The sequence below is a fragment of the Serinus canaria genome, chromosome 2 (genome assembly GCF_022539315.1).
Source record: "Serinus canaria isolate serCan28SL12 chromosome 2, serCan2020, whole genome shotgun sequence".
Classification (NCBI taxonomy): Eukaryota; Metazoa; Chordata; class Aves; order Passeriformes; family Fringillidae; genus Serinus; species Serinus canaria.
Genome location: NC_066315.1, coordinates 126,815,607 through 126,827,569, shown reverse-complemented (window position 1 = coordinate 126,827,569; position 11,963 = coordinate 126,815,607). Strand labels below are relative to the sequence as shown.

The 11,963-nt window shown below is 38.1% G+C and overlaps 1 protein-coding gene across 1 annotated transcript; it reads right to left on the bottom strand.

Annotated features, from left to right (window-relative positions):
- Positions 1-490: 490 nt before the first annotated feature.
- OTUD6B (OTU deubiquitinase 6B) lies at positions 491-10,997 on the bottom strand. The gene is made up of 7 exons (XM_009086751.4): positions 10,858-10,997; positions 8,215-8,369; positions 7,045-7,140; positions 5,315-5,627; positions 3,759-3,820; positions 3,071-3,177; positions 491-2,568 (listed from the first exon to the last, which is right to left on the bottom strand). Exons 1-7 carry the CDS (start codon positions 10,946-10,948, stop codon positions 2,484-2,486), a joined length of 909 nt encoding a protein of 302 aa, XP_009084999.4. The 5' UTR covers positions 10,949-10,997; the 3' UTR covers positions 491-2,483.
- Between the last annotated feature and the right edge of the window lie 966 nt (positions 10,998-11,963).

Below are 11,963 nucleotides of genomic sequence, written 5' to 3'. Positions count from 1 at the left end.
ATTGCACACAATTTACTGCAGATCACTAGACAACTTCCTTCCTGTTCATGTGAGGATTCCTGCTGGCAACTAATCTCAATCTTGCAAAAAAAACCCCAACAGTCCTTAAAAGAAATAGCTGAAGAAACTGAATTACAAATAAAAGCAAAGAAAGCTACTGAAACACACTCAAAGTAAATAGTGTTATTCTGCAGAGAAAAATGTAATCTGACAAAGGTTAAATGCTTAATTGTGAGAAGCCCCCCCCAAGTTCAAGAGGATTTTCAAACACAGTTTTTCAGAAGAGCTCGTTTAACTGCTTAAACGCAAAGGATAAATTCAGTTCAGAAACAACTTCATTTCATAGGGAGTGAAGCCTTGTCTGCCTGAATACAATCAGTTCTTTTAGAATTCATATTACAGTAGGATCCTAAAACTTAAATGATTAAGTTTATTCATACTAGGAAATAAGTGAACTATTTGAGTACAAAATAAAACTGACCCAAACAAGATTTGCCACAAATAAACCAATTTATTCCTTTTTGGCAAGTTCCATACAGCATAAGCAAGGATCTTTCACTCACTATATTAAATTATTTAACTTTATACAAACTGTAAACTTCTTCAACACGACAAACTCTTGGTACAGGTGTTCCCCAATTCTGGCATCTTTTCTCTCTGAGTTAATCAAACAAGACTGAAACCTAAATTAACCAAAGAACTGTGTATCTATAAAATGCAGCATGTACATTTTATAGCACATCAATTCTTAGCAATGCAGAGAAGAGTACTTTTTATTATTTTCAGTGAAATTTGTAAAGGCATTATGAATAGAAAAATTTTTTTCCATGCTGTTGTATCCTATTTTTTGTTTGAAATTAAAACCATCATTTTATACAATCAAGGTAGTAAACCAAATTTTACAGTAAGCCAGCTGGTTTGGTATATAAACCAGCTATATTTGTTATACTACAACAGATAAATAAGAATGTAAAAACTCCTGATCTAGTTAATACTTTGTTTTCCTGGCAGGCACCAGTCTAAAGAACTGCTTGTCCAAAAACTCCTGCTGTAATTATCTGGTATTTTTTTACCCCCTCTCTCTCAAAGTGCTTTAAATCAGACATAACCTGACCCATAAAGTGATCACTTATCTCCCTCTTAAGTGAGAACAGATTCCAGGAATGTAAGTCTGCAGGCTAGCTTTACTGAAGGACTACAAGATACATACTGTTAGGTCATAATCCTCAAACCAGGGCAAAGGTGTTTAATCTCTTCATGAACTCAGCAGCAGTAAAATACAGACAATGCTTTTATTGACCAAGGCTTTTTAAAAATTAAAAAAAAAAAAATCACTTGTTAAAAAACATTTGCATTAAAATTTTGGTTTCAGTACGTTCCTTATTTTAAAGTCACATTTACAGATAACTATCTACATTTCTAATGTAAAAAGTCAAGCTATATTAAAACCTTTCCAGTCTCTCTGCACCATAAGAAGCAATTAAAATAAACTTAATTCCTTTCCAGATCACCTTTAGTTACCGATAAACCCCAAGGTGATTATTTCTACAGCTGTGCACAACCAGCTGTTTTAAGCATTATAAAATATCACACTTTAGATGACAAAGTGCTTAGGTCAGCAGATCCAGAAATTATAAGTTCAGATGAATTTCACTACCTCAAGTGAGAACACTGAGGAGCTCAGTAAGATTTTGGATTCACCGAAATGCACAGCTGAAAGACTATGGAGAATGAACAGTGCAGTTAACTTGCACTGACAGGATAATGTACAGTCATAAATAACAATGCACAGGAGTTGAATTCCTACTGTCAACTCCAAAAACATCCCTACATCAACCCTTGGTAAAAATCTTACATGAAAGTCTTTTAAAAGACTGGGCAATTCCTTCAGCCAAGCCGAGATATTCTGCTGCTGGATTTGCCCCCTCATCTTCTCTGCCCAAATAAAGAAGGGAATCAATACTACACTGTTGAAATTAGATCCTAATAGGACTACAGGAACACTGCAGATAAGATTCCATCAGCAAAACACAATTAGTTCTTTCAAATGCCTGAACTCTTCCATTATTGTGAAAATCTGACAGAAATAATGGAACAGGGACCTTGAGGTAACCTTAAATCTTCAGCAGAAATGCAGATTAACCAAAACAAATTTTTACTACTTTATATTTTCTCTGCAGTATTGGGAGAAAGCTCTATTGAAAAACACCTGATCTACAGAGCCACCATTTTACAGAAGATCTTCTAAACGTAATTAAAACCAATAGGCTCAAAATATTGTTATGTGGTTTTGGTTTGGTTTTGTTATAAATCAAGAGCCATGTCTGATTTATAGTCCAACCTTGCAGTTCTTTCATTTTGGTGCGTTTTATTTTTTTAATTTGTAATCCATGCCATTTACTTTCCAATCTTACTGGGAATTTCCTGGAGCCCAACACATCATGATGCAACTGTTATCCATGTGAATGTACAACTTCTGTATGCTAGCTGCTGTTCTCTGTAGCAGTGTCTGTTAGAACTTTCACAGAATTGTAATGTTCTCCTAATCCATAGGCATGCCTCATATACCTAAAAAAAGTTACAGAAATAGTGTTCAGTTTAACAAAAAGTATACATCATGCCAAACAGTAACAGCACTGGAAGACAATTTAAATAAAGCCAAGTTTTAGCAACAAAAATATATAGGATCATTACATAGAAGAGCATTACTAAAGACAATTTTTAATTCTGGTGACTTCTGGGCACAATTTGACAAATACTCTGAAGAAGGGAAAAAGTTTCCTCCATCTTGAATCAATGTCATTAATATTTTGTAATTATTTACCAGGTAAAATGACCTTGCAGCATTCTCTAAATCAGTGACTGATATACATCAGACACTGTCTAATTACAATTTCTCCAAAGTAAGTGTGTCAATCACAAACAATTTCTGACCTGCACAACCATTACTCAAGCAGTGTTTCAACATCAGATGCGTAACAGAAAATAAAAGAACATTTAAGAATCAAAGCTGAGCCCTCTGTTACAGAAATAAGTGCACTAAATTTAAGTGATAAATTTACATACTTACACAAGTGTTATTGGTTTGCCTGAATATTCTTCACCAACAACAATGGGAGGAGAATCCATCTGCACTACTTCAATAGGTGTTTGTAAAATGTGTGACAAAGCCCTTAGCTTTAAGGCAAAAACAATTTAGTAATAGGATTAAAGAAAATGTAGGTAGGAGACAGGAAGACTAGGCATTTAATTTTAGCAGACAGTTCAAGCATAACATTAGAAATATATTCAGAAAATAAGCAAAATTATTGTAACTTTTAAAACTTCAATTGAAAACAGATTGCCTTAAATTAATCATTGTTTGGAGGATACAACATTGGGCTAGTTTCATTAATTTGCTAACTGTTCTTTCATAAAAAATAAGACATACTAAATTAATTTTTTTTTTGAAGCTCAAGTTCTTCTTTACATGACAACAACCTAACAATACTTTCCTACTCATTGTGTCAGTCTTTCTGATGATACTTATACCAAATGAATTCACTAACTTGCATATTGTCAAATACATCAGAACAGTGATGGACCATCAGAAAAGATGGCGGGAAAACAACCTATAACCACAAGAAAAAGTTCTTAATAAGCTATTTATGACTATGTTCCCTTATGCCTTCAGGTATTCTTTCTAAAGAAGCCCTTTTTAAAGGTATATTCACCCACTTCAGAATTTCACAAACAAAAATTACCAACACAATACTTACTTCCAGCTGACCTCCCCATGCAGCTGTATTTGCTATATCATCACAGTATTTCTCAAACTCCTCTGCAGGGGAAAAAAAAGACAACTTTTAGTACTTGTCTTGGCTTAGAACAAGCAACTGAGGAAAAACACTGATTGTGCAAACTAGAGCCAAAAAAGTACAAACACATTATAAGGGAAAATATGTATGTTCACTGAAGAAAAGCAGAGAAAAACAGTTGTCAGGAAAAAAAAACCCCAAACTCATTTTGTTTTGAAAAGAAAATTTCAGACTAAAGAGAGGAATAAAAAAAGAGTATAAAAAGAAGTACAGCTAATACTTTAATTTTATTATTCAGAGAACAACGGGTAATAACACACATGAAATTGCATACAGTTTCCTTCATGCTCAGTTTCAGAGGAGGTTTAGAAACTTTAGAAAAGAATATGACAGCGAGTAGTATATCTAGTTCTTACATTAGCCAGGTGTCAGGTATGTTTAAAAAATCTTGCAACTGCATGTAGGTAAACAGTTGGCTAGGGTTTTTTTTAATTTCCAGATTAGCTGCCTTGTTTTTAACCTCTGAAGTACTTATTCTTAATAGTTCCTCTGAAAATAGATAATCTTTTCAGATCATGTTCTACAGAAACCAAGTTTAAAGTTTGTAAATTACAAACCCTCACATTTTTGAACCTTACAAACAGATTTTAAGAAAGAAGAATCTTCACGTTTTCTGAAGACTGCTCAGAATGACTTTTCATTCGTGTCCTTTATAACAGAAAAGCACAATTCCTTGCTGCTGTGCAGAATTTTATTCAGTATTCTCCTGGGACACATTTAACGTCCTGACAAAAATCTCTGTCAACATGGGAAAGACAGCACCCAGTGACCACATGAAATCCACAGCAATGCCTATTAAACAAATGTAGCATTAAGTTAATGAAATTTTTGCAGTCATTTTTGTGGTGTTCCAGGCATAATGAATAAATCATGTATTGCTCAAATAAGAGGCACATAAACTCCGTTTTTACTCAGCCTACACCATTGCTTCACACCAAAGCTCTTTATATTTTTTAGTGTAGTCTATTTGTAAAAAATGGTCACAAAATACTTTGCAGTGAAAAAACAAGACAGAATAAGAAAATGCATCTTTTCAAACTATTACAAAATAGATTTGACTGAATTTCACACCCATTTTTAACAGCTTTCCTGTGTACATTGAAAACACCAATACAAAACTTGACAAGAAAATCATCCCAACCTGCCAGACAAGCTGTTTATAATAACAAAATCACATCCCAGAATAAGCTCACTTCATCTAGTAATCAGCAAGTTCTGTTTTGCTTTGTTTTTTTTTTCCCCAATGAGGAGTATTTCCTAGATTAATATAAAAATATATATTTAGAGATCCAGGTGGACCAAGTTTCATAGCAGATCATAATTCTGTGTTCCATGGAACACAATAAAGTAACAAAGTTACAAATACCATAAAAGTCGCAATTAAGCTGTAACTGAGACTAAGATTTATCAGAAACAGTTATAACAGTTTTTAAAATCTCATGTGTGACAAGTCTTACCTCTGCTATACATATCTCCAGTATTAGGGTTTGTAAGAAAAGGCAAGAAGTCATCACAGTGACTTTGCATATATTTTGCTGTTTGGCTCCTCAGAGTTGCAACAGTCCAGGAATTTTGGTGATCCTTCAGCTGATCTTCAATAGCTCTGTACATGCAATGGCCATCTGAAGGGATTTGTTTAATCTCTAAGTGTCTTGCTGCCAATAGGCAGGCAAGTTTCTGACTTTCAAGATGTCTAGCACCAGTTAAATTTTGTATCTCAGCTTCAGCTATTCTTTCTTCTCTTTCTTTCTCCAGAGCAGCTTTTTTCTCCTTAGATTAAAAACACAAAAAAATTACATCAAATGTTAAAATTTGGAACATGCCTGTATGGTTCTTGGCTAAGTGCTTGCTTCTAAGTCTTCCAGTGTTTTCTCAGTACATTCTTATCTATAAAATATTTGTCTGAATCAGTACTACCTGATTCAGACTCATCATGGGGACCTCCTAAACCCAAACTTTAGCAAATGCTAAGTGACTAATATATCCTAACTGCCTCCACAGTTAACCACACCCGAAATTATATGACAAGAGAAATCTTAATTATATCAACATGCAAAATAACACTTTACAGAACTCATATAAAGTCTGTTAATCATAGTGCTTTCTTCCAAGATCAACTATTTCAACACTCAAGTATGGGAAACTCTTAATTAAACATCAGAAAATATCCCTCTTTCATAAGAAGTATGAGATCTACCAGTTAAGTATATGACTGCATAATGGAGCTCATGCCATGAAACTGAAACTCCCTCAGGACAGGTACTCTACATCATAAAAGACTGCTCCTAACCTAAAGGATGGATAAGAATGCACGTAGAGAATATTAGCAGGGATGTTATAATACTAAAAAAAAATTACTTTCCTAGAATGTTTCCTAAGTTCATGCTGATGTTAACAAGGGAACAAGAACCAAAGCAAATAAAAAAGGAAGTGGTATGAAGAATGATCTTTCTGTTTTCATGCTTAAAATTCACCACAAATCAAGACCAGACTGGTTTAGGCAATAAGAATATGGGAAAACTAGACCAGAGTTCCTGGTTTGCCTCGACACAGTACATGCCTAGACATGGATTATAACATCCTTTTAACATGTTCATAGTGATCATGTAACAGGGGATGAAATATGCAATAAAGCAGTGTTCCCCTGGCCATGGCCCAGTATTCATGCAGGTACAACAAGAATGTTAATCCACCACAACATGTGATGTTTACCCAGATCTAAGCCTAACAGAACAGGACACTATCGAGTGTTTCTTGACAACTCAATATTTTACACAATTTCTTCAGTATTGATGTTCTTTTGTTAAATGTGTAAAGTGCTACTAGTTGCATAATTTCCACATAGTATTTGAATTCAATTACTTTACTACTTTAACAATATTTTTTGTGAAAGTCTTTTTAAAATAATTTGCTTTACATAATTTGGTTTTTTATGGCTCCCATTTTCTGACCTATTCTGATATCTGGCTCACCGCTGAGGGTAAAAAAGTACAATTTATGTACAAAATCCTTACATATCTCTAGGCAGCAGTTTAACAGATTTTCAAGGCACTCAGCAGGTACAGCATCAATTCAGAATTACCCAGGTAATGTCCCCAGCAAAACTGTTTACCTTTGACTATTACAGTTCAGTTTAGTGGAACATAATCAATCAGTTATTTGCAAAATGTTGAACATGAAGTCATACCCGCCTCTTCTGTGCTTTTGATATTCGATGATGCTGAGTCTGCTGCTCTACTCCTTCAAGCTCTATATTTGCAACCCCATCAACTATGGAATCTGTCTAAAAGGAAAAAAAAAAGTTAAATGCTCTTATTAGTATAAACATAACTAAGATAAGCATCTTCTGAAACAGTTTTAAGTTCTCTTCCAGGGTATTTTTATGAAGTTTAACCACAAGGATCCATGTATAGCATAGAAGACATCAAAGCATTTCACATCCCAAACTACTGTCTTGCTTTTCGTTACTTTTCTGCAGTCCCAACAGTTATGTGCATCTCAAATATATGCTGTATGTTCTCTAACATACTAGTGAACACTGCTTACTGGCTGAAAGGAAAAGCTTTCCTCACCATGACAGCCTATGAGGTATCCAAGCAGCCATTAGCAAGTTCTGTGAAAATTAAAGCAGAAAGGTCCATCCTCTATACCCAAGCATAACCAGCAGTTGAAAAAGACCGAGAGTGTAAACTTCTCAAGAAAAATTACAAACCTAGCCCAGAAACTGTATGAGCTATACAAAAAGATCAGTCACACTGTTGACAAAATTGCAAGACAAAACACACTGGAGGAGTCCAACACCTGCTGAAGGTTATCAATAGTTGAGGAGACTACATAAGAAAACCAGTGGCAATAGAACCATAAAAAAATAATTCTCTAACATAACTGAGTGACCCATGTAGCCTTAAAAGCAACACAAAATACTACTTGTGGTGGTGCACCTCTCCCCCTACTCTACATTTAATTTCTATTACAGCTTGGCATTTGTGTAATGACTTTCCTAGCAAGCCTCTTCCATTGATTCAGTACCAGAGTAAATCTTGCCATTGAATTTTGTCATGCTTTTGCAAATTGATATTATACCTGCTTTTGAAATATGTTTTGCAGTGATTCTTTAAGCAACCAAGGCAATCTCTCAAAAGAGCTCAACAACAAAAATCCCCCACTGTTACATGCCCCTCCTAGCACTGCCCATTTACTGTAACAGCTAAAGCTTTCCTAAGTTGAAAAGAGTTACTAATACTGTGAAGGATAGGATAACTGCTTTGATGTATTATTTCACCATAACTTTTAAAAGTTAAAAAAGCCCTAACACAAATTGTACCTGTACAACTTCAGCTGAAGTTAGGGCACCTACCTTATTCTTTTCAGGTGAAGCATCCTTCAGCTGCTTCAACTCCTCCTTGTGCTTCTGTTCAAGTTCTGCCTCTAGTTTGGCAACTTCATCTGCCAGCTGTTTTCGTCTCTTCTTATCATTCTTGGGAACAGCATTTTTCATGCCTTGAATTTTTGCTGTTAGAGAAGCAGCATAATGAAAAATTATTTCTTAATAGATACTCTATGATCATTGCAGAAAGTGACTGCAAGTCACACAGAAAAACTAATTTACAAACATCAACAAATCAATATAATAGTTTAGCTATTATATTGATTTGTTGATGTTTGTAAATTAGTATACAGTCTCACAGTTTAGCTGTGAGACTGCAGGTTCTAATCCTCATATTTTCCAAATAGCTATATTTTTTTTAAAGAACCAAACTGCCTTTTCTTTTCTTTTTTTCTCTGAAGAAGTGAAAAACTTATGCCAGGTTACTAATAAAAATACATGAGCTTCATCAATGCAGCAGACTTTGGCCTGTTGCCTTCAGAAAGATTATGTGGGCATCAAAATATCAAATCTCACAAGAAAGATGTGTAATTTTTTAATCACACATGCAGCAGACTAAAATTAAAAAACTGTGTTTAGCCATCCTTAAGACAAAGTTTCTAAAAGCAAAATGGGTATTCGAAAACAAAAAAAATCCTAACTCGATTAAAGCCCCTAAGTATTTCTAGGCTGCAAGTCAATGCTTCATTTCTGAAATCACAGAATAGTTTGGTTAGAAGTGGTGTCGAGTGGTCACCTAGTTCTACCTCCTGCTCAAGGTGGGGCTGAATTCAAAGCTGCATTAGGTTATGCTAATTCAGATGCACCTGAAATTAATTCAGGTGACTATGCAGTCTCCAAGGATGGGCATTCTGCAACCCTTCTGGGAAACTTTTTTCCCAATATATAATGATTCTTGCTATGAAAATATTTTCCCTTAGTCTTCCCATGAGGATTTTTCTTGCTGCCCTTCAGCCCGTGTCTCTAGTCCATTCTCTATACTTGCATGAATCTGGCTTCATCCATTACAAAGTAGAAACCACAACCACATTCCCCCAGTCTTCTCATGAGTTCCTAAATGAACACCCCCCCACCTCTGTCACTTCTGTATTCACTGTTTGAGAGTTACAGCAGCAATTATTTAACACCCTGCTTGCTATGCATCACCTGTACATTTTCCTGTCCTTTATCCCTGACTGACCCAATTGAGCTGAAGATGATGGCAATGGTAATGAAACTTTTCAAAGGGAGGCAGGAGGAGGCTGATACTGAAAGATTTATGTTAAGCATTCAGCCCCAGAGATGAATAAGCTGAGTATGACAGAAAAGCAGCTTTGTTCATGAAAATTAACATAATAGAGGAGAAAGGAATCCAGAACATAAAAGGCACACACAAATACACAGCAGGGTGAAAAGGGAGGAGGGGGTTGTGGAGACAAGTACCATCAACCAGAGAAGGTGTTAATGCACCTTGTGTTAATTCTCACAGTTTTGCTCTCTGGTAAAGAGTTATCAATGCACATACCAGGAATGTATTTTACTAGTAGGCAAACATGTACCTACCTATATGTCATCTGCCCCTCCCAACTGGGAAGAAAGGGACTCTGCCTTGTATATACTCCTCCTACCATCTGGTAGTGGAGAACTACCATTATCACCTTCTCCAGGTGTAAAAAAACCCTCTGCTCCTCAGCCACTCCCAATGAAGGTACCATGCACCCCACCCACCTATGACAATGCTTAATTCCCATGCCTCTTCAATTTCAACCAAATCTGAGGGAGGAACAGGCCTCTCAAAACAGTAAATTCCTATAGATTTAGTGATAATATGCAACCTGACTCCTTTGTTCTTTAACCCTCTGACAGGGGGTTGCAGATGGCCCAATTTCATTACATACCAAGAAAACCAAACAAGGAAAAGGCCGTATCAATATACTAGCACTAAGAAAGGCTTAACAAAAATGTTGCAGCAACTATGAAACTCAACAGAACTCATCTATCAGACCTCTATATACTAATATATTGGAATAGAGTAGGTCAAATGACACAAAGTGTTACAAGTTCATTTTGAAGCACTGTAAGACCATTCCGATCTTTTACTACAGACACTTTCTTCTGGCTGGCCAGGACATGAAAATTCAGTTCAGGTCAACTACACTTGGAATGAAGAAACATAACAGGCTGGGCAGGAAGAGCCCCTTTCCAGGCTTTTCTATCTAAAATGCCTTTAAAAACCACACCTTCTTCAACTTGAAACCAAAGTACCAAACCGCGAACATCACGCCAATGGCCCAGCATTAAGTCACAGCTCCCGCGCATCGCCCGGCCCCCGAGGCCAGGGCAAGGCGAGCTCCGCAGGCCGCCCGCACGCCCAGCGCAGCTGCCGGCAGCGCAGCCCGGCTGCCACACCGCCGCCTCGTCCCCCTGCGAGGGCACTGCCAGAGCTGCTCCCTCCTTCTCCACAACCGCTGCCGTCCCTCCCGCCCCTCCGAGCTACTCGCGTTGCCGAGCGGGGCTTCCTACGAGGGAAGGCGGAGAGGGGACGCTGAACCCAGCCGGCCCCGCGTGTCCCCGCCGCCGCTCCCCAGCCTGCCTGCTCCCCGCCCGCCCTGCGCCGGGCACGGCGCCTCTCACCCTGGAGCTCCCGCTTCTCCTTGCGCTGCCGCTTCAGCAGCTGCTGCAGCGGCCCCTCGGACCCCGGCTCCTCGTCCTCCGAGCCCTCCATGAGCACCCACAGCCGGCGGGCGCGGCTGACCCCCGACCCCGGCGGGAGGCGGGAGCTCGCCGCGCTTCCGCCAGCGCCGCCCCGCCCGGCGCCGCATCAGCCGCGGCGTGAGGGTCCGGTGCCGCACGGCCTCCGCGCCGGGGGTCGGGGTGCTAGGTTCTGTGTCCTAGGTTCTGTGTCCTAGGTTCGGCTCGTGGAAGGGAAAGATAACCCTTGGTATTTCAGGTGCTGCGAGCGTTTCTGTCCGCTGATCTCTGCGGAATACTCGCTCCTGCAGTAATGTCCCGGTAAAGGACTCCCGTTGGCAAGTCTGCACTAGGAAAAAGCCATCGGTTTAGTCGAACTAGAGATAGATCCTATTTAACAGGGAGGTGAGAAGGAAATCGGTTAGGGGTTTTACGCAGTTTATCACATTAAGGAAAAACAAATTATTTAACCTCATCGTTTCCGTGCAGAATACACGGTGTTCTGCGTGTGCTGGTTTTCCTCATGAAGCTCAAAAACACTAGAAAGGCTCACGATTTTCCAAGTTGCGATGCTTGTGTGTCCTCATCATTGTGAAATTACTCCGCAGAAAGTGAAACATTTTTGTTACAGCAAAAAGCCAGACTTTGGGGTCAAATAGCGCCTCAAATCGAGAACTACAAATTGTTGCCTAGTGAGATGCTTTTCTGTCCGGTGCAGGCACCAACACTGGAACATTAAGATAATATGGACAAAATATAGCCTATAAAAGTTAATACTTTAATGGTGCTTAAAATTACTCAAACTGATCAAAAACTGGTAATGGAACTGCATCCATCCTTAACTCTTAAGGTCATTGCTGCGACTCATTTTACATTTTTATGAACAGAATGTCTACAAGAACCTGGAATATTTAGAAAACAGTAAATATGTTTCTTAGAGACATGATTTGGTGCTGGACTTGGCAGTGCTGGAGGTGGACATCATACACATCTTTCCCAACCTAGACAGTCCTGAGATTCTATGAAGTACAGTGTCAAGTCACAAGGAC

Bases quoted from the DNA above. Each gene is read 5' to 3' on its own strand.
- OTUD6B (XM_009086751.4), bottom strand. From the start codon at position 10,948: ATGGAGGGCTCGGAGGACGAGGAGCCGGGGTCCGAGGGGCCGCTGCAG. The intron at 8,370-10,857 runs GTGAGAGGCGCC...CTTCTCTAACAG, and splicing joins GGAGAAGCGGGAGCTCCAGG to CAAAAATTCAAGGCATGAAA. The intron at 3,821-5,314 runs GTAAGACTTGTC...TTTCCCCTGCAG, and splicing joins TGGAGATATGTATAGCAGAG to AGGAGTTTGAGAAATACTGT.